This window comes from Girardinichthys multiradiatus, chromosome 10, assembly GCF_021462225.1.
Source record: "Girardinichthys multiradiatus isolate DD_20200921_A chromosome 10, DD_fGirMul_XY1, whole genome shotgun sequence".
Lineage (NCBI taxonomy): Eukaryota > Metazoa > Chordata > Actinopteri > Cyprinodontiformes > Goodeidae > Girardinichthys > Girardinichthys multiradiatus.
The window spans coordinates 27314928-27338222 of NC_061803.1; the positions used below are offsets into that span (position 1 = coordinate 27314928).

At 42.0% G+C, this 23295-nt stretch overlaps 1 protein-coding gene across 1 annotated transcript in view; it reads right to left on the bottom strand.

Moving 5' to 3' along the window:
• LOC124875729 (urotensin-2 receptor) overlaps positions 1–23295 on the bottom strand; it is a 161189-nt gene that overhangs the window by 132559 nt on the left and 5335 nt on the right. Inside the window, exons 2-3 of the mRNA XM_047378082.1 lie at positions 19074–19789; positions 9212–9590 (exon numbers count right to left, since the gene is read on the bottom strand). Coding sequence (XP_047234038.1) covers positions 9213–9590; positions 19074–19787 — 1092 coding nt within the window. The 5' untranslated portion in view covers positions 19788–19789 and the 3' untranslated portion in view covers position 9212. The remainder of the gene's footprint in view (positions 1–9211; positions 9591–19073; positions 19790–23295) is intronic.

A 23295-nucleotide genomic window follows, 5' to 3' on the forward strand; every position in this document is an offset into this window, starting at 1 on the left:
CCTTCTCTGTCTCACTAATCTTCTGCACATCCTCCTGTATCAATCGTTGTGAACCTCCTCTTTTCCTCCTTCCTGGCAGCTCCTTGTCCAACATCCTTAGTAGAATATATCCACTATCTCATTTCTGCACATGTCCAAGCCATCTCACCCAGACATCTTACACTTTATCTCGGAAATGGCTAAGCCTGAGCTGTCTCTCTCATTTACTCATTTCTAATCATGCCCATTTTGGTCACTGGCAATAAAAATCTTACCATCTTTAGCTCTTCCACCTCCAGTACAGCTAGCTATCTCCAAACCTGGCATCATAACAGGTAACAGTAAATGTTCCCTTTTGTTGTAGCAGCAATCCTTCTGTCACAAATCCTCTGTGACAAGCATCACTTGTGCTCTCTTCCTCACCTCTCTTGTGCACTGTCTTGGGAGCTTGACCACTTGTAGTTGAGTTCACTACCTTGAAAGCCTCAGCTTCTTCCACCTGTTTCCCTCCCATTCACAAACATGCATTGTGTCTTGCCTATACTGCCTTTGATCACCTTTTATCTAGAGCATACTTCAAACTCTCTAGGCTCTCCTCCATCTTCTTTCTACTCTCACTAAAGATTACAAAGGAGTCCTGTCTGAGACTGTCCATCACCATGGCAAACAAGAAGAGCTTAAGAGGTGGAAAAACTAATTTCTTTACCTATTAATCTGAGGACATATTTTCTTTACTTCAAACATGTTAATTCAGATAAAAACAAAACAAGTATTTTCTTAAAAAGTGACTGAAAGAAAAATAATACTTAAAACTAAAATTTAGACAGATGTATAAGATTATTTTACGTGTGCAAAAGGAAGTGCGACTAAATCCCACCTCGTCTCAACTGAAGGTTTAGACTTTTCTGCTTAAATAATTTTCATCCTGTTTCATGCTAGGCCCACCAGGAGTGTTTGTGGCCAGAAAGCTCAATTTTAGTCTGATATAAATTGTTCAATTACCTAAAAACTACTATGCAAGACTGATGTTACTTTTCTGCAGTAGTAGACCTCAGTCTACTTTCAGTCTAGTATATCAAGTGGGCAATAAGAGGCTGTAAACCATTTGAATAACCATTGTAGGCATGATGATTTTGCTAATCATCACCCCCCCCCCCCCTCCCCACACACACACACACACACCCTCACAAAAGGCACAATCACAGCACATACATTGGATTTTATTAAACCGATAAACTTCGCAAACACAGAGCGTGTGTTTTATTGGCAGCTAAAACTAAGCATAGTGTGAAGTATGTGAGGTGTTTTACAAGAAAAACCATGGCACAGTTGAGGTGAGAAACAAAAAACAAGAAACAGTGAAAATTCTTAAGCTGCTAATAAATGGATTGTTTCTGTTCATAATGCTACACCACAATATTGCAGAAAAAAGAGATAATAAAGACTCATGCTACTGATCATGAACTTATTTGGTGATTGTTACGGATTTAACTTTATATCCATCTCATAAGACTAGACAATATTTGCTCAGGAAAACAAGATGAGGGTTGAAAATGTTTCACAAACTATGTTTTAATAATTTTATAAGTGTAGAGCATTCCAGTCCTGACCAGTCCACAAATTGTGATTTTTATGCGTTTCTAATTTCATGGTGATTCATGGTGAAAATCATAATTAAAGATGCAGTTTTTTATGGTTTCTCTGACAGAATAAAGGTTTCACAAATATTAGACTGGTAATTGTTTTTACTCCTTGTTAATTATTTTTCTTTCCATTTCCTTAACCAAATGATGTTTACAGGAGGATAACTATTTGTTTTAATGCAGGCAAGAAGTGACTGTTTAAATTCACTTAATGGATATTTAAAAGGCTGAAAGGTCTGGATTCTTCCAGAAGCTGAACGTTACCTGCTATATCCATTCCAAAAGCAGTTCAATGTATGTTTGGGATTACTGTCCTACTAGAACACCCAAATCCAAATCAGCACCTTAAAATCAAAACAATTAGTTTAGGATCTTTAAAAACAGCCCAGAAACTACCAAGGCTCAAGAATATTTTAAGCTGGAAGATGCTGGTGCTTCAGTTAAACTGTCCAAAGGGAATTTAAAGTAAGCATGGACTGAGAAGCTTCCAACTAAGAAGGAAGTACCAATGGACACCTTCGCTTGACATCATTTTGGTACAAGACAAGACAAATGCCTTTAGTCAGAACAGTCAAAAAGTGAGTTTCCTGACCGCAGTAACAGGAAGAATGTTTTGAGGAGTTTAGATAAGGCTTTCAGATTAATGAACACCAACTGTCAAACAAGGATGTGCTGCTCTTCCCCCACAATGTTTTCTCATACATACAAGAAATACCAATTCAACTGTTTTGAATATTTCCGGTCATGAAAAACAGTCACAGTTGTAGTGTGGAGACCAAAGGAACACCACCTAATGCAAATTATAGTAACAGTGATTTATTTTCTATTTACCACTGGATCTTTCTCTACTCTACATTTTACATGTCCAGTAGCTATAGCAAATGTTATAATATAGTAACAGTTTCAAAACTAGTTAGCCAGTACTCGCTGTTTAAACATTTTGGTTTGAAATCTTTGTGTTAAGACCATGGAATGACATTGTTTTTCCTCAGAGTTATCCTGTGAGAATCTCATGCACAGTTCAGATGAAGCCAGTTTTACATCGTCATAGATTGAGAGGTTGTGACCGACAACGACCCCTATCATCTTTAGAATATTTCACAGAATTTACTCTTGAAATGTTTTCATGGAGAACCTTTATGTCTTAGAGTTTCAGAATTAAGCATTAAAGATTATTAGATTTGTTTCTAGTAACATCATGAAATTACAAGTAATCATTATATTTAAGTTCCTACCAATGGAAGAAGATAGGTATAATTTAAGCTACTATGAAATGGCCGGCTCAGCATCTATCTCCTGATAGACAGCTCAGAAGTGCAACAACAACACACCAGGGAAACAGATGAGAGTTGAGAAAAGCTTTAATAAACGCTGAATGTCGACAGAGTTCTGCTGAGATCACATTCTTTATCTAATTTTCAAGATTCTTTTTATTGTTATTTGGATGTTCCATTTAAAAATTTAACTTAAACTTAGTTCATGCAATATCTAATAAAACTACAGTAACTTGCAAAAGGTTTTGTATCCATTGTTTTTTCTTAAATTTTGTTATATTACAACCACAAACTTAAATGTTTCTTTATTGGCATTTCATAGACTAACACAAATACATGAACAAGCTCAAACAAACCAAGACATGGCCATCGATCTAAACTCACAGGGCAGGAAAAGTCTGCAGAGTTCCTCGGCTTGGAGAATTTGTTCATTATTTGCTATACTGTCAAGGAAACTGTCCTTTATTGAAGGGTGGCAATAAGAAAACCTTAATAAATCTAGTTTAAAAGGGGGAACAGGTACAGGGGAGTGGGTAAATGTTGATGGAAAGGTGGATGCAGCTTAATACAGGGCAACCCTTGAAGGTAACCTTCTAACTTGGGTTAAGTTCAGCTTTCAACAGGAAAACAACTCTAAACATAAAACCAGAACTGCAGTGGATTGTTTAAATCAGGGGTGCCTACATCCAGTCATAGAGAGCTACTATTCTGCAACTTGTAGATGCATCTCCTATCCAACACACCTGAATCAAATAAAGGGCTCATTACCAGCCTTCTGCAGAGCTGAATAACATGCTGATGAAGGAATTCGGCATTTAATTCAGGTGTGTTGGAGCAGGGAAGATGCAGGATAGAAGCTCTCAGGGACTGGCCTTGGCCAACACTGGTTTAGATCAAAGCATATTTATGTGTTAAAATAAATCAGTCAAAATACAGAGCTAAATCCAATAGGGAATTTGTGGCAAGACAATTTTTACTAGCAGATGCTTTCTATCCAGTCTGACTTAACTCAAGCTTTTCACAGCTAAAGGTGGTTCTACAAAGAACTGACTTAGTGAAGCTAAATATGAATGCACAGTACACTGTTTTCCTAAACACATTTTACCAATCAGGTATTATTTTCCTTCTGCTTAAGGGGCAAGAATACTGTTGCAAAGCATTGTAACCATGGATAAAAACTGAGAACTAAAAAGATGGGATAAAACTGAAAAAATGTTTTATGATATGTCACATTTTACTGATTTTCTTATAGCATTAGGTTCTTATCAAAATACTGACAAATGAGTATAATCCCCAAAAAATGTATGAAATCAATAACAAAACAAAAAAAAAGTCTGAAAAGTTTGACATCCCATTTCTGAAGTACAGTGAAAAAAGCATGACATGAAATTAAAGGTGAATGAGTCAAGTTGAATAATTCTACTCCAGAAGCAAAAGGTTGCCAAGAAATCTGATATAATAATGAAACAATCACTGAGTTACACATTTTAAAACCTAGACTCCTGGTCCTCAAGGCACACTGTCCTATATGTTTTTGATGTTTACCTGCTTTAGTATAGCTGATTTTTATTGATGGTTGATCAACAGTGTTTTACTGAACTGCAATCACCTTATTCAGGTGATAGCATGGTAACTTCTAAACATGCAGGGCAGCGTGCCTTGAGGACCAGGGTAAAAACAAACACTGCTCTAAAGAACAGAGAAGGCATCATTTTACACAATAAGCTGCCTTTTGAATTTTTCTATTGGTTCAAACAGTACATCTTGGTACATGCTTAAGTCACTGGCACTTAAGTCACTCCAACCCGCGCTGCAGCTCCCTGGGGCTTCTGCATTGTGGCTGCTGGGTGGTTCCCCTGGGATTCTCCCCTGCTCCTCTCTGGAGGGGTTACGGTAGTCCCGGCAGTGGTTCTCCCGGTGTTCCTGTGCTCTGAGGGGCCTTTGGATGTCTGTGGCTTGGATCTCCTCCGTATCTGTCCCGGGTCCAGGGGGCGGGTCTGTGGCTCCTCACACTCACTATTGCACATTTTTATGGAGAAACCTTGTATACACAAGCGGGCTCAAATGCAGACCCACAGGAGTTTAGATTCAGGTATTAACAGATATAGATAACAGATGCTATACTGTCCCACAGCTACCACTACACATGTTATGCATTCATAAGTACCGTGCAGATTTTGGCAACAATGCTGTTATTCTATACAGGGGTTGGACAATGAAACTGAAACACCTGGTTTTAGACCACAATAATTTATTAGTATGGTGTAGGGCCTCCTTTTGCGGCTAATAGAGCGTCAATTCGTCTTGGGAATGACATATACAAGTCCTGTACAGTGGTCAGAGGGATTTTAAGCCATTCTTCTTGCAGGATAGTGGCCAGGTCACTACGTGATACTGGTGGAGGAAAACGTTTCCTGACTCGCTCCTCCAAAACACCCCAAAGTGCCTCAATAATATTTAGATCTGGTGACTGCAGGCCATGGGAGATGTTCAACTTCACTTTCATGTTCATCAAACCAATCTTTCACCAGTCTTGCTGTGTGTATTGGCGCATTGTCATCCTGATATTATTGTCTTAATACGGATGATTTTGGCATACAGCTCATGAAAACCCAAAATTCCTATCTCACAAAATTAGCATATTTCATCCGACCAATAAAAGAAAATTGTTTTTAATACAAAAAACGTCAACCTTCAAATAATCATGTACAGTTATGCACTCAATACTTGGTCGGGAATCCTTTTGCAGAAATGACTGCTTCAATGCGGCGTGGCATGGAGGCAATCAGCCTGTGGCACTGCTGAGGTCTTATGGAGGCCCAGGATGCTTCGATAGCTGCCTTTAGCTCATCCAGAGTGTTGGGTCTTGAGTCTCTCAACGTTCTCTTCACAATATCCCACAGATTCTCTATGGGGTTCAGGTCAGGAGAGTTGGCAGGCCAATTGAGCACAGTGATACCATGGTCAGTAAACCATTTACCAATGGTGTTGGCACTGTGAACAGGTGCCAGGTCGTGCTGAAAAATGAAATCTTCATCTCCATAAAGCTTTTCAGCAGATGGAAGCATGAAGTGCTCCAAAATCTCCTGATAGCTAGCTGCATTGACCCTGCCCTTGATAAAACACAGTGGACCAACACCAGCAACTGACACAACACCCCAGACCATCACTGACTGTGGGTACTTGACACTGGACTTCTAGCATTTTGGCATTTCCTTCTCCCCAGTCTTCCTCCAGACTCTGGCACCTTGATTTCCGAATGACATGCAGAATTTGCTTTCATCCGAAAAAAGTACTTTGGACCACTGAGCAACAGTCCAGTGCTGCTTCTCTGTAGCCCAGGTCAGGCGCTTCTACCGCTGTTTCTGGTTCAAAAGTGGCTTAAACTGGGGAATGTGGCACCTGTAGCCCATTTCCTGCACACGCCTGTGCACGGTGGCTCTGGATGTTTCTACTCCAGACTCAGTCCACTGCTTCCGCAGGTCCCCCAAGGTCTGGAATCGGCCCTTCTCCACAATCTTCCTCAGGGTCCGGTCACCTCTTCTTGTTGTGCAGCGTTTTCTGCCACACTTTTTCCTTCCCACAGACTTCCCACTGAGGTGCCTTGATACAGCACTCTGGGAACAGCCTATTCGTTCAGAAATTTCTTTCTGTGTCTTACTCTCTTGCTTGAGGGTGTCAATAGTGGCCTTCTGGACAGCAGTCAGGTCGGCAGTCTTACCCATGATTGGGGTTTTGAGTGATGAACCAGGCTGGGAGTTTTAAAGGCCTCAGGAATCTTTTGCAGGTGTTTAGAGTTAACTCGTTGATTCAGATGATTAGGTTCATAGCTCGTTTAGTGACCCTTTTAATGATATGCTAATTTTGTGAGATAGAAATTTTGGGTTTTCATGAGCTGTATGCCAAAATCATCCGTATTAAGACAATAAAATACCTGAAATATTTCAGTTAGTGTGCAATGAATCTAAAATATATGAATGTTAAATTTTCATCATTACATTATGGAAAATAATGAACTTTATCACAATATGCTAATATTTTGAGAAGGACCTGTATATCCTACCTATAGTTTTTTGAGCCTTTCAGAAATGGACTTGCTTGTGTGTTAGATCATTGTTCTACTGCAGCGAACCTGGGTCCAGATCTGGACGCACGTGCCATCCAATCCGGACCCAACCTGATTTTAAACATTTATATATTACTGCATGTTGTCAAACAGTGTTTAACTTCACTTTTCTCGTGTTAATATGGTATAGCCCTGCGGAGTGTCTGGCCCCGGGCTGCACGTGATCAAGTCAGGCAATGAGCTGCTTCAGTCAAGGCTGCTGCTGCTACCCTAACCACAAATAATTTTCTCATTTACTGTGTAGATTTAAACATTTTATTCCTGCTGGCTGTTGCATCTGACTTTTGAACAGGGGAGACAGACAGGTATGTGGGTCAGCAACATTCTGGTCCACACTCCAAGCCAACTGGTGGGGGTAATGCACCACATCGTTGTATGCCAACCACCAGCAAACGACAAAGAAGAAGCTATGCGGGTCCTTTAACGCGGGTTGATAAGTTACTAGCTTTGTAGCTCACGCTTACTGATAGCACAATGACTTGTTGGTGTACAGATGAGTGAGTGAAAGAAGATGGCTTCATCAGAAATACGTAAAGTGGACTATGAAAATCATACATTTAAAGATGAATGGACAGAAACATACGGTCTCTTAAAGCACAACAGTGAGCATACGAGTGTTCACTTTAAGTACAGTGGATTTTGGGAAAACACAAAAAGCCTTTCACTGACTGGGAAATGATCAAAGAGTGCATGGAAGTTGTGGCAGAAACACTAAGATGGAAAAGAAGGACAACTTAAGGTAAAGGTTAAGCAAATTGCCATGCCTGCCACAAGCACAAGGAGAGCAGAATTATACCATGTTGCACAGACCCAGCTAGACTGAGCCATTCAAAGTATGTTTTTTATTGGTACTTAAATTGGATTGCTCTTTTCTGTTCAGCATATAATTTCATGGTCATATGAATAATTGATCAGGAGTTAAAAAAAACTCTAGTGTTATTTGACTGTTAAATAAAGATAAAAGTATTTTTGTCTCTTGATTTAAAATGTTCAGACCACAAAGTGTTTGGATGACTGAGGGAGTGGACCTCCTGATATTTTAAATGGGGACCCCTGTTCTACTGCATAAGGGTGCTTGGGCTTAAAGTTGTTAACTGATGGCCAGACATCCTCCTTTAGAATTTTCTGCTAGAAAACAGAATTAAAGGTTCTGTCAAATAATCGTCCTGGTCTTGGAAATAGCCCCAAACAATCACACTACCACCACCATGTTTGACTGTTCATTTGATGTTTGTTTTCTTAAATCCTGAGCTAGTTTCACAACATATGCAATGTAAAGCACAGCTTTCAAAACATTATATGAATGCTTTTTGTCTAGTCAGTCTCAAAATAGTTATCAGTCATCAAAACCTTTGGCAACTATTAGATGGGCCCTTGTGTTTCTTTTGGTCAGTAGTGGTTTTGGCCTTGAAACTCTCTAATGGATTCAGATTAAACCTTTTTACAGATGTAAAATCTAGTTTTAATCTGTTATTGACTTTCTTGGAGATCTTTTAGTCTTCTTTATGTGGTAAAACAGCTGTTATTTATTTGATTTCTTGACTCTGGTAGTAGTCAGGCCTGGGTCTGTCAAGTGGAATTGAAAACACTGAGAAGTTGATGTGTGATTTAACATAGTGAGTAATTAGTTTTCTCACATAGGGTTAGGTTAGTTTAGATTCCCTTTTCCCCTTAATAAAAAAAAATATATATTTTTGTCCTGATATCACAATTTGTTTGATGATCTGAAAAATTTAAGTGTGACAAAAAAGCTGAAATAGAAGGTGGCAAATTCTTTTGTGCAGCACAGTAGGTAACTCAGAACTGTGTAATAAATCTGTAGTCAATATGAATATAAATTAATATGAATTCATGAGTCTGTTTAAATCATGTAATATAATGATTTGAAATTAATTTGTATCTCCTGAATTTCCATTACACAAATAAACATCAAGGAACACTAGTTGTCCCATGCTGACATGTTTAGAAAGCCTATGGAATAGTAGGAAATGGAAAAATAAATGTTTGCAAATCCTTAAATATAAATGTATATTAACATGCACCTGAAGAGAGCTGTTTTCATTAAAAAACTGATATGCAACACCTAAAGCATCAACTTGCTGCCAGAGTTTTATTATTTAAAGAAATTGATGTTAAAGGGGAAATATAGACACTTTACACAAATTCAGGCCAGAAAAGGCTGCTCCTACCTCACAAGCTTGTATTATGAACTCGCAGTGAAGCCGTATGAGTGAGCATGAAGCTCTCGGTGCACTGCTGACTGCTGGCAGACGGTGACCTGCGGGGTGATCGCTGAAAACGACTCCATCTGTTGAAGTAGCTGCCAGCCATCCAGGACCTCTTGTGCTTCCTCAGGTACTCCTTGTAGTTTTTGGTGAGCAGTGTGTAGAGGAATGGGTTGATGCAGCTGTTGGAGTATGTCAGGCATGTGGTGAGATAGTTGATGTTGCGTTTGACTTTTGAGGAGAGGGACAAGGAGGGACAGAATTGGCCTAGCAGCTGCCAGATCCAAAATGGCAGGAAACAAGCCCAGAAAAGGAGCACGATGGTGAAAATCAGGTACAGCACCTTAAAGAATATAACAGAAAAAGTCAGAAAGTCAAATGAATATTTAGACAATTTCATATACATACAGTGCATTACAAAAGCTATCACATCCCTTTACACATGTTGTTATATCCACACACTTCAGTGTACAAAATGTTTCTACATCTTCTCATGAAATGATTGTGAAATTGTACTATATTCTAGAAAAAATATGTTTGTATTATTAGAAAATATTGATCAACTGCTTCTAAATATAGCTGAATGAAATTTAAATTTCAAAATGAAAAAGAATTTGCTTATGGGCAACATCGTATTTTATATGGATGTTTTGTGATAAAGAAACCATAACTATGAAGCTGAAGAAACATTTCACATGAATTGTTTTCAAAAACAAAAATCTGAATAGTGTGTTGTGCATTTGTATTCAACACCCCTTAGTAAATACTTTGCAGAACCATATTTGGCTGCAATTCCAACTGCAAGTATTTTGGGGTATGTCTCTATCTGCTTTATTAACCTAAAACCTGGCATTATTTTGAATTTCTTTTGCCAAATAGCTCAAGCTCAGTCAGTTTGGAAGTGAGGTTGGGTCCAGCTATAAGAGGTTATCTGAAACTCTGACCTTTGACTGGACCATTCTAACACAAGTTTGCTTAACTACTCCTATGTAGCTCTTGCTGGATAATTAAGATTACTGTCGTGCTGAAATGTTAAGGTTTGCCCCAGTCTCACGTCTTTAGTGCCCTGTCACATGTTCTCTTCCATTATTGCCCTTTATTTAGTTCTGCCCTTCCTATGCCTGCTGAAGAAAAGCATCTCAAAAGCATGATGCTTCCACCTCCATGTGTCACTGTTGCCCTACTCTAAAGTCATAGTTTCCTATCTTACTCTCATTTCAATACTATAAGAAGACAAGATACCATCTGAAAAATAGAAAAGCACTTATTAAACCTGATTAACTAAGATCCAAAATAAGTGGCGTTAAATTGCGGGTGCAAAAAAACAAATTGCATGTACAGTGGGCATGTTGCAGGTGATCTACTAAGATTACTTGCACAAATAATATACTAAGATTACTTGCACAAATAATAACTGGTGCAGACTGTCCTATTTAAATTAGATATTTGCGTGTGCTACTAGCTGTCATCATGGTGGAGTTGGAGTATCTCAACGTGCTACAAAACAACAATAAAAACCATTTAAATACATCAAAATAACAAAAGCTACACTTAAATTATAAAATGTCAATCATAAAACCTGGAAAAGCTGACTTTGTTAGCTCCTGTCCCCCCATCCCCTGTCTGACAAACATGAGTCCAGGAATCACTCGCAAATCAGAGCAGAGCAGGAACGGTCACAGGTGAGGTACACACACTGTCAGACTTACAGCAAAATTAAGCTCTAAACAATGACAGATATTTTCGCGAGCCACTTTGCAGATGCCTTTCAAACATGCTAAATATAGATGCAGAAACTACACCCTCAATCCCTTTAAGTTTACAAATCGCATTGTGGATGGTAAGTAGCATTTGCATATACCTCTCCTAGTATTATGCACGTTCTGATGATCAACATATATTTTGCATATTCACAAAGCCAAACACACTAAATGGATTGTTCCTGCTATTATCCTCATTTGACAGACACAATCCTCATTGCACCTGCTTAGTAGATCAGCTTTGTGCGTGCCATGAAGTTTGCCCATCTTTTCATACTCGCAAACCTTTAGTAAATCAGGCTCCTGGATCGCAGACCCCTGCCAAGGCCACTGCATGGCAGCTGGTGACAGTGTCACAAGCATCATGCTGTGGGGATGTTATTCAGCAGCAGGGACTGATGATGTTAAATTCAGGAATATTAATTCATAAGCAAAACATCTATCTGTCTCTGTCATATCCACGGTGGTTGTGTGCAGGCTAGGTGCAGTGTGTGTTTTTTTTGTGCTGTGTTTCTCTCCTTCCACTCCGGGTGTGACTGGCGTGTGCTCCTGCACAGCTGTTGCTCATCAGGGAGCAATCAACCTGGGCTTAAGGGGAGTGGAGAAGCAAAGGGAGGCGTCAGCTCGTTGTCTCACTTCAGTGGTAAACAGCTAGACCTCTGCTGCTCTGCACCGATCGCTGACTTTTTGTGGTTTCTCTTCTGCCTCTTAGGAAGATGGTTTCTGCCGGAGATTCTGTGGTTTTTACGTGCCTCCGGTTAATTCTTGTCATGTTCTGAGGATCAAGGTAATTAAAGCCTTGATTGTCTCAGCTGTGAGCCTCCACTCTGCCTCCTTCCCAGACCCAGGTTTTCTAGAGCAGTATTCACCTGTTTCTAAGAATCATTCACCTGCCTGTACACCCTCCCATGGAAATACCCCTTTATGGAAAAGTATCAAGAAACAAAAAAAATAAAAAACACAGCCTGAAAAGCTTGCAGACACTTTCCCCTTCAACTGCACCCATCTGCCAACCTCAACCATCGTGGAACACAATTATTCCTCCCTGGGGTTTTCTGGGAGTCCTGCCTTCGTAAGTCCAACAACAAAGGAAACTGTTTTTATATTTTGCCATCTTATGCAGGACCTCTCTAAGCCTCTCCTTTTTCCCCTCAGTGAGGCCCCAATCTTGTCCCTGATTCGGTCCTGGTTCCAGATCACATTTGCTCATGGAAAACTTAAACTGTTAAAACGTTGCCTTGGTTCACTTGTGGTTGTCATTCAGAATCTGGTTAAAAACCCATTATGACAGTTTCCCTATGATTTGAGATTGCGACAGAGATTCACCTTCCAGCAGGACAATGACCCAAAGCATACACATACAGGGGTTGAACAATAAAACTGAAACACCTGTCATTTTAGTGTGGGAGGTTTCATGGCTAAATTGGACCAGCCTGGTAGCCAGTCTTCATTGATTGCACATTGCACCAGTAAGAGCAGAGTGTGAAGGTTCAATTAGTAGGGTAAGAGCACAGTTTTGCTCAAAATATTGAAATGCACACAACATTATTGGTGACATACCAGAGTTCAAAAGAGGACAAATTGTTGCTTGTCTTGCTGGCGCATCTGTGACCAAGACAGCAAGTCTTTGTGATGTATCAAGAGCCAAGGTATCCAGGGTAATGTCAGCATACCACCAAGAAGAAAGAACCACATCCAACAGGATTAACTGTGGACGCCAGAGGAAGCTGTCTGAAAGGGATGTTCGGGTGCTAACCCGGATTGTATCCAAAAAACATAAAGCCACGGCTGCCCAAAACACGGCAGAATTAAATGTACACCTCAACTCTTCTGTTTCCACCAGAGCTGTCCGTTGGGAGCTCCACAGGGTCAATATACACGACCGGGCTGCTATAGCCAAACCTTTGGTCACTCATGCCAATGCCAAACGTCGGTTTCAATGGTGCAAGGAGCGCAAATCTTGGGCTGTGGACAATGTGAAATCATGGAGAGTTACGGTGTGGAGAAGCCCCAAAGAAGCGTACCACCCAGACTGTTGCATGCCCAGAGTGAAGCATGGGGGTGGATCAGTGATGGTTTGGGCTGCCGTATCATGGCATTCCCTTGGCCCAATACTTGTGCTAGATGGGTGCGTCACTGCCAAGGACTACCGAACCATTCTTGGGGACCATGTGCATCCAATGGTTCAAACATTGTATCCTGAAGGCGGTGCCGTGCATCAGGATGACAATGCACCAATACACATCACAAGACTGGTGAAAGATTGGTTTGATGAACATGAAAGTGAAGTTGAACTTCTTCCATGGCCTGCACAGTCACCAGATCTAAATATTATTGAGCCACTTTGGGGTGTTTTGGAGGAGCGAGTCAGGAAAGGTTTTCCTCCACCAGTATCATGTAGTGACCTGGCCACTATCCTGCAAGAAGAATGGCTTAAAATCCCTCTGACCACTGTGCAGGACTTGTATATGTCATTCCCAAGACGAATTGACGCTCTATTAGCCGCAAAAGGAGGCCCTACACCATACTAATAAATTATTGTGGTCTAAAACCAGGTGTTTCAGTTTCATTGTCCAACCCCTGTAGCTATGTGTTGCTTTAGCAACACCCTAGTGGTTTAAGAGGAAACATTTAATGTGCCTGAATGGCCTAGTAAAGTCCAGACCTCAATCCAATAGAGAATCTTTGGTTAGACATCAAGATCCGTGTTCACAAGCGAAAACCATCCAACATGAAGGAACTGGAGCAGTTTTGCCTTAAGGAGTGGGCAAAAATCCCAGTGGCAAGCTCATAGAGACTTATTCCAAAGTGACGTGCAACTGTAATAGCTGCAAAAGTACTGACTTTGGAGGTTGAACAGTTATGCACGATTTGTTGGTTGTTTTACAATAAAAAAGAAAATACATCTTCAAACTTGTAAGCATGTTTTTGAAACGAAGTGGTGCAAAGTCAAACAATCCATGTTACTTACAGGTTGTGAGGAAACAAAACATAAAAAATGCCAAAGGGTGTAAATACTATTGGAAGACACTGTACATCAAAGACATGACAGGCCTTAAAATCCCGTCAAAATCTCCTTCATTTCCTCCTGCTTGGACTCACATAACATGGTTTCTTAAAAACACCATCGTATATGCCAGGATAGGAAACGCTATGACAGCAGCTAAGGTTTTGTGCCAACCTTAGTGTTTTAAATGTGGGCCAGAACACTGACCAAGGCAAGTTTATTTTTGTAGCACATTTCAGTAGCAAGGCAATTCAAAGTGCTGTAATGGAAAAATACATTGCAGTGGCATAAAGGTAATTAAATTATTAGAGAGAATAAAAATGAATAATGACAAAGATATTAAAAATAAAACAAAAAATAAATGATCGAAAAGAAAATTAAGGGAAGTTCGACTGAAAACTTAACAAATAATGTTTAGATAGCACAGTCGAAGGTCACTCTAAACAAATACGTTTTTAATCTTGATTTAAAGCAACTTGGGGTTTCAGCGCTTTTACAGTTTTCTGGGAGTTTATTCCAGATTAGTGGAGCATAAGAACTAAAAGCTGCTTCTCCATGTTTTGTTCTGGTTCAGGGTATGCAGAGTAGATTTGAGCCAGAAGACCTGAGAGGTCTGGGTGGTTGATACATTGACAACAAGTCTGTAATATAGTTTGGTGCTAAGCTATTCAGTGATTAATAGACTAATAGAAGTATTTTAAAGTCTATTCTTTGAGCTATTCTTTGATACTTTAGAACTGGGGTGATGTGCTCCACTTTCTTAGTTCTAGTGAGGACGTGGGCAGCAGCATTCTGGATCAACTGTAGCTGTGTGATCAACATTTTTGGCAGACCTGTGAAGACACGTTGCAGTAATCAATTCTACTAAAGATGAACGCATGAATTAGTTTTTCAAGGTCCTGCTGGGACATCAGTCCTTTAATCCTGGAGATGTTCTTTAGGTGATAGAAGACCGAACTCGTTACCGTCTTTATTAGCACCTTCTTTCAGATGTTTGCAGTCTCTCTTATATGTACTCGTACTCGTCGTCTTCCACTTATCCGGACCGGGTTGCGGGGGCCGCAGACTCAGCAGAGACACCCAGACATCCCTCTCCCCAGACACCTCCTCCAGCTCCTCCGGGGGGAGCCCAAGGCATTCCCAGGCCAGCCGAGAGACATAGTCCTTCCAGCGCGTCCTGGGCCGACCCTGGGCCTCCTCCCGGTGGGATGTGCCTGGAACGCCTCCCGAGGAAGACGTCCAGGACACATCCAGTATAGATGCTCCTCCACTTGAGGCAGGAACTCCCCTCCAACCTGAAGAGGACAAGCCACCCTTTTCCGCCATTACTGCAGCAGCCGCACCGATCCGTCTATCGATCTCCCACTCCATTCTTCCCTCACTCGTGAACAAGACCTCGAGATACTTGAACTCCTCCATTTGAGGCAGGAACTCTCCTCCAACCTGAAGAGGACAAGCCACCCTTTTCCGGTCGAGTACCATGGCCTCTGACTTGGAGGAGCTGATCTTCATCCCAGCCGCTTCACACTCGGCTGCGAACCGTCCCAGCGCATGCTGTAGGTCTTGGCTAGAGGGGGCCAGCAGGACCACGTCATCTGCAAAAAGAAGAGACGAAATCCACTGGTCCCCAAACCAGACCCCCTCCGGCCCTTGGCTGCGTCTAGAAATCCTGTCTATAAAAGTTATGAACAGGACCGGCGACAAAGGGCAGCCCTGCTGGAGTCCAACATGCACTGGGAACAGGTCCAACTTAGTGCCGGCAATGCACACCAAACTCCTGCTCCGCTCTTACAGGGACCGGATGGCCCCTAATAAAGGGCCCCCGATTCCATACTCCTGGAGCACCCTCCACAGGGCATCACAAAACACATGTGAACCGGTTGAGCAAACTCCCATGAACCCTCGAGCGCCCTGTAGAGGGTATAGAGCTGGTCCAGTGTTCCACGGCCGGGACGAAAACCACACTGCTCCTCCTGAAGCGGCCGGACTCTCCTCTCCAATACCCTGGCGTGGGCCTTACCAGGGAGGCTGAGGAGTGTGATCCCCCTGTAGTTGGAACACACCCTCCGGTCCCCATTCTTGTGAAGGGGGACCACCACCCCAGTCTGCCAGTCCAGAGGCATTGTCCCCGACTGCCACGCAATGTTGAAGAGGCGTGTCAACCATGAAAGCCCCACAACATCCAGAGATTTGAGGTACACAGGGTGGATCTCATCCACCCCCGAAGCCTTGCCACCACGGAGCTTTTTAACCACCTCAGTGATTTCAGCCTGGGTGATAAAAGAGTCCAACAGCCTCTGTTTCCAACCAGGGAATGCGTGATGGCAGGATTGAGGAGATCCTTGAAGTACTCCTTCCACCACCCAATAATGTCCTCAGGCGAGGTCAGCAGCCTCCCACCCCCACTATAAACAGTGTTGGCGAAGCACTGCTTCCCCCTCCTGAGGCCGGACGGTTTGCCAGAATCGCTTCGAGCCAACCGGTAGTCCTTCTCCATGTCCTCACCAAACTCCTCCCAGCCACGGGTTTTTGCCTCTGCCACAGCCTGGGCCGCAGCACGCTTGGCATCACGGTACCCGTCAGCCGTCTCAGGAGTCCCACAAGCCAACCACAGCCGATAGGACTCCTTCTTCAGCTTGACAGCATCCCTTACTGCCGGTGTCCACCACCGGGTTCTGGGATTGCCGCCGCGACAGGCACCGCAGATCTTACCGCCGCAGTCCTCAAGAATCCTTCATGAGGACTATTATATCGAGGCACGTGACGTTGCCCGGTACGGCGGAGCCGGGGTCCCACCCTGGAGCCAGACCTGGGGTTGGGACTCGCCGGAGAGAGCCTGGTGGCTGGGTTGCTCCTCGCGGTACCCGGCCAGGCCAAGCCCGAACGAGAGACGCGAGGCATCCCCCAGTGGGCCCACCACCTGCAGGGGGAACCATGAGGGACCGGTGCAAAGACGATTGGGTGGCGGACAAAGGTGGAGACCTCGGCAGCCCGATCCCCGGATGCTTAGGCTGGCTGTAGGGACGTGAAATGTCACCTCGCTGGTGGTTAAGGAGCCTGAGCTTGTGTGGGAGTTCGAGAGATATCGACTAGAAATAGTCGGGCTCACCTCCACGCACAGCATGGGCTCTGGAACCCATCTCCTTGAGAGGGGTTGGACTCTCTTCTACTCTGGAGTGGCCAACTGGGAGAGGCGGCGGGCTGATGTGGGTTTGCTTGTTGCCCCCCAGGTCAGCCCTCTCATTTTGGGGTTTCCCCCAGTGGATGAGAGGGTCGCATCCCTGCGCCTTCGGGTTGGGGATAGGTCTCTGACTGTTGTTTCGGCCTACGGGCCGAGCAGTAGTGCGGAGTACCCGGCCTACTTGGTGTCCCTGTCGGGGGTGCTGGATAGTGCCCCTCCCGGGGACTCCATTATTCTGCTGGGGGACTTCAACGCCCACGTGGGAAACGACAGTGACACCTGGAGGAATGGCCTCCCCGATCTGAATCCGAGTGGTGTTTTGTTATTGGACTTCTGTGCTAGTCTATCTTATATGTCCTGGGGCAAACTTTGTCCATTGAGGCATAATTCATAGGTTTGCAGTTGTGTCATTTCCATTTCATGAAGATGGCTCAGCACGATATTCAAAATTTGGGATGTTTTACAACCTAAGCAATCGCAAGCTTTAAAACTTCACAACTCTGTTGTGTTCCTTGACCTTTATGTGTTCACTAATGTTTACAAAAGGTCATATTACATTAGTACCTCCTCTACTCAACTCAGTCAGGTCAGGTTGGCTTTAAACTGTTCAGTTTGTTTTCCATTACAATTGAGTACCATCTCAATGTGGTTGGGATTGTTAATAGGCAGGCGGCACCACAGTGCGAAAAAGTAGCATGATTTGTAGTGGTACAAACACAAAAGCCATATTGCTGCTCAGTTTATGGCTGTTATCAAACTCAGAGTGAAAGACAAGAGCCAAAGCAGGCTGCAGGAGAAAGACAGAAGCCATGAGGACACATGAGGGTAAGCTAACGCTACCTAATGCTAGCTTCTATGGTGGTCATATACAAAATAAGCTCAGCATACACAGATTTACCGGTTGAAGAAATCTGTAATTAAAATATGCAGTGACTAGGCCCCTGCCCAATCAGTGACCGACAGTCTTCTGATGTCATGTTTTCAGCAGGACTTGGTTGGAACTGCAGGTACTTAAAATAGTAATCGTTGCATGTTACTAATAGAAAAGCCTAAAACGCGAGTAAAGCCATACCGAACCGTGCTGAGTAGGGACTAGTGGAAAATAAATAATAAACCTTGAGAACTTCAAAAAATAGATACTGAGACTAAATATGTAGCCTGATGGGAATTGGCCGCACTTCATTTTATTTAGTGGCACTGGATTAAACGGGCGCTGAATGCAAACGTATGCCAAATTTTTCACATTGTTAATTATTAAGGTGTTCTGTCACCTAAAATTGAAATGAAATATGCCCAAGTTTGGTGTAGGTTGTAACTGGGCAAGATGTAAAAAAGTAATCTGGCGTGTTGAGTTTTGAAGGTAGGACACAAATTCAGGATTGAGTGGAGTTGAAAAAAGCTTTCATGAAAAAATGAACTTATAGATGAACAGGTACAGGCAGGTGAATTACAACATAAGCAGGTTGGTGGCAGGTGCAGGGAAATCCAGGCAACAGACATGGAGGAACTCAGGAATGGACCAGGGCAAAGATGCAGGGTAGGTAGCGAGGATAACTGGGTGTTAACAGAAGGAACCAGTGTGGAACAGGGCAAACCAGAGAGCTTATAAACTGAGGTAGGTTGAGTGAGAACAATAGAGCAGAGACAGGCAATCAGGAGGAATCTGGAACAGGTGTGGATCAGGGCTGCAGGGAGACAGAGGGCGTGTGACTAACAAGATAAGCACAGAACAGAAGGTAAACAAGGGACCAGACAGAATGACAAAACTAAAAGAAACCAGATCTAAGGGAAATGAAAACAAATACAACCCTAACAAATAGATCCTGACATAAACATTTTTGAAAGGCACCGTAAATAGATAATTTTTAAATGACCTACCTTTTGATTAGGTAGTTTCTTGGTCTGCTTGAAGCTTTCTGTTTGTGATATCCAATAAGTCCGTGCTAGCTGGATGTAGAGATACCCAATGATCAGTCCTGGAGCAACAATACTTGTGCAAAACAGAAAGGAGATATAAATCTTGTAAGACAGTGGGGATAAAGTGGGTTGGCACATTGCCTTAGTGCCCACCGTCATAAGCTGAATGCTCACAATCATAGGTAAGGTGAGGATTAGAGAGGCTACCCAAACCAGCAGCGCAATTGCCTTCCGGTAACTTTTAGATCGCTTGACCGTGTCCAGCGGCTTGAGTACTGCAAAGTAACGTTCCGTGCTCATGATGGTTAGCGTGAAGATGCTGGCGTGCATGGTCAGAAAATCCATGCTGATCAGTATCCGACACCCTGCGTCTCCAAAGTACCATCCCTTCAGAAAGTGTGTGCAGACCACAAAGGGGATGGTGAGAAGATACAGTAGATCTGCCAAAGCTAAGTTTATAATGTAGATGTACATTGAGGCTGCAGTCCTCATAGAGTGGCACATGACCACCAGGGTGTAAATGTTCCCTGAGACTCCAACAAAGCACATGATGGAGAGGATGGTCCCAATGGTGAAGGTGGCAGCTGTATCCTCATGCGAGCTCAGGGGAGGGTCAGTAGCATTAGTGCTCCTTTCCACCAAGACTCCTACAGGCTCCATGGGTGCTGTTGTCATTCCTGTATGTAGAGAAGAAAATATCAGACAAAATTTGATATTATATAAGTATCCTCTTTTTCCTCACTGTCTGACATTAAATCAGAATAAACATTTCTTGTTTCTGTTCAGTTAGGATAACCAAAATAATTTTTATTTCCCAAATGTCAGAATTAAGAAAACTGTATCTGAAGCTTGGGTAAAATGTTTTGGGCATACTTCTACATACGTCTCATAATAGTTTCCAGGTTGGTTTTGTAGGCCACCTTGCTCACATACACCTTTTTATCTTTGCACACAAATGTTCTGTAAGACTGAGGCCAGGGCTCAAAAATCATTGACTTCATTGTCTTTAAGGTACTTTGTAACTAATTTGGTGTTATGCTTAGCATCATTTTACGATGGAACGACTCATTTGTACCCAAGCTATAACTTCCTGGCTGAAATCTTGACATGTTGCTTTCAACATGATATTCCTTTTTTGATGGGGCCCATTTTGAGAAGCGCACCAGTCCCTCCTGCAGCAAAATCCCCACACAACATGATGCTCCCACCTTTGTACATGACAGTTTGGATGGTAGTCTCGTGCTTGCAAGTTTTCCATTTTTCCTTCCAAAAGTGACAATGTTCATCATGGCCAAACATTTAGATTTTTGTTCAAAAACTGCACTATGGTTGATGACACTTTTTTTCAGCACCAGAATCTAAAGAAATTAAACTCAGTACACCACTGTATTCACGATTTGGGCTTTTTATCATCTGACTGTTCCCAGGCTCAGAATTGAACTGGGTAAGAGAGCTTTTATATATGCCATCCCCTTCTGCTGGAAATGAATTCCAGAAAGACTCAAAGCTGACAGAGATGGTGACTGTTGGTAAATTCAAGGCAATATTAAAAGACCGGGAAAGAGACAGTTTAACTTGTTGTAAATGCTTTTGAGTCAGTATCATGATCTTGTCCTGCCACATTTGCCAGGCCCCTGTTGGAAAAGATATCCCTATCTTCAATGAGGCTTTACCTGGTTAAATAACGGTCATATAGAAACGGTCTGATGGCTAGACATTTCCATTCTGTTTATTATTTATGTTTAAACAGAAGGACTTGGCACCTTCAGGCTTCTGGAAATTGCACACAAAGATGAGCCGGACATGTGCAGGTTTGGAGTTGTCTTCACTATATTATCTTGGTTGATTTTCCATGATGTCACACAAAGAAGTAATGTCCTTGAGTTTTTGCTTTAAAATACATTCACATGTGCCTCCAATAAACCTAAACATTGCAAATTAACCAGACAAGATGCTTACATTCAGTAACTATATTGATCTTTGTGTATGTAAACTTTTGAAATTAAAGGCATTAAGAAAATCTAACAAATTTTCATAATCTTAGCTTAACCTTAACAGGAAAAGTCTGCATGCTTATCTGGGAGGAGGGAATGCTGCAAGTCACTGACTGGATGCAATCTACTGGGTTTCCTTAGATAGAAAAACTTTTTATCCAATTTGAATAAATAACTGAATCTGACTGTATTGTTCAAAGATTAGGATTAATTGGAATGTATGTACCTTACATTGTGAAGTGCCTTGAGACGACATGTGCTGTGAATTGGCGCTATATAAATAAACTGAATTGAATTGATCCAATATCAGAGAGTGAGTGTATTTTTTAGTGTATGTATATATCTGGATTTAAAACCTCTGCCTCTTAATTGGAGGGCATCTTGTAAAGAAAGTGGAAAACTGGCCAATATTCTGTCAGTCCTTTTCTCAATTTACTGACAGAAAATGCAAATCATCTGCTCAGACTTTCTCTTTGCTTGTCATTTAGTAATCTGTATCTCTCATTTCTGAGAATGTGAAGCCAAAAAGCCTCCGCTTTCCCCCGATCAATGCTCATGCCATTGCGAATGAAGCTCTAAAAATAGTACATAATTAGTAAGTTTGCTTGAAACTTATTCAGATGGAGTAAAATATCTTTGAATGTCCCAAATAAAGTGAGCCTGTCCTTGAAGTTTCTTAAATGTTCACATTACTACATAAATGTAGTTTTAAGCAAGATGGTAAAACTATGTGGCCTAACTATTAGCCACATCCTCCCCAAAGACATAAATGAATTGGTTCCCCATGATGTGATGTCTGTGACCTTTAACTGAACAATGGTCTGTAGTTCTTGTTTATCTTGCATGTTCTCCTGTGCATGCATGGGTTCTCTCTGGATACTCCAGCTTCCTCCCACAGTCCAAAAGATTAAGTGTACGGTTAATTTGTCTTCCTAGATTGCCCTTAGATATGGATCGGTGTCTGCAAGGTTGTTTGTCCTGTGTGACTCCGTATTGCCCTGTAATGGACTGGCAACCTGTCAAGGGTGTACCCAACCTTTTGCCCACAGTCCGCTAGAGATTGTCACCAGCTCCCCCACAACCCCATGTTGGAAAAAGTGGGTATAAAAAATGGATGGATGTATTCATTCAATGTTTTGTTATGCCAGCAGACCAACTAACCTCTAATTTTAAACAAAGTGGATATAAGAAGTCTATACACCTGTAATGAATTGCTAGCGTTTTTCAACACAAGTAACATTTCAATAATTTTAAGTAAACACAAATTATTATGTTGATTGATGCATAAACAATATCTCACAAAAGTGAGAATACTCTTCACATTTTTGTAAAAATTTTACTATATCCTTTCATGGGACAACACTGAAGACATGACACTTTGATACAATTTAAAGTAGTTTGTGTACAGATTGTATAACAGTGTAAATGTGTTGTCCCATCAAAATAACTCCACACACAGCAATTAATTACAAACCACTGGCAACAGAGGTGAGAACACCCCTATGTGAAAACAGCCAAATTGTGTCCAAAGTGTCAATATTTTCTGTGGCCACCTTTATTTTCAAACACTGCCTTAGCCCTCTTAGCCACAGAGTTCACTAGAGCTTCACAGGTTGCCACTGGAATCCTTTTCCATGACAACATCACTCAGCTGGTGGATGTCAGAGATTTGCTGTCCTCCACCTTCTGTTTAAGGAGGTCCAACAGATGCTTAATGGGATTTAGATCTGGAGACATGCTTGCCATGTGCATTCATAAACCAGTATGTGTATCGGTGTTGTGATTTGTACATGTGTGTTCCCTAGAGTCTTGAGAATTATGTTTACTGTTCACTTGCCCCACCTTCCTGTCACCCAACATCAATTCTGCCAATCACTCACCTATGAAGCACTCACTTATAACCTGGTTACTGAGTTATTCCCTTTGTGGAAAAGTTGTTCTGTAAGTTCTTGACATTCTGTTATCTATCTAACAGCTTTTGAATCTACACCGCTTGCTGCTGCGATTAGGCTCTCCTAACAACAATTCATGACATTATAAAGCTACAGCTAACTAGCCCACAGTCCTCAAAAATCCCTTGCTAATAAATGAAACACACCCTTTCAACGCAAAGGTGGCTACTTATGAGCTGCTTTTCATCCCTGACAATTTGAGATTAAGGGCCTGATCTTCAAAGGTCCCGAATAGAG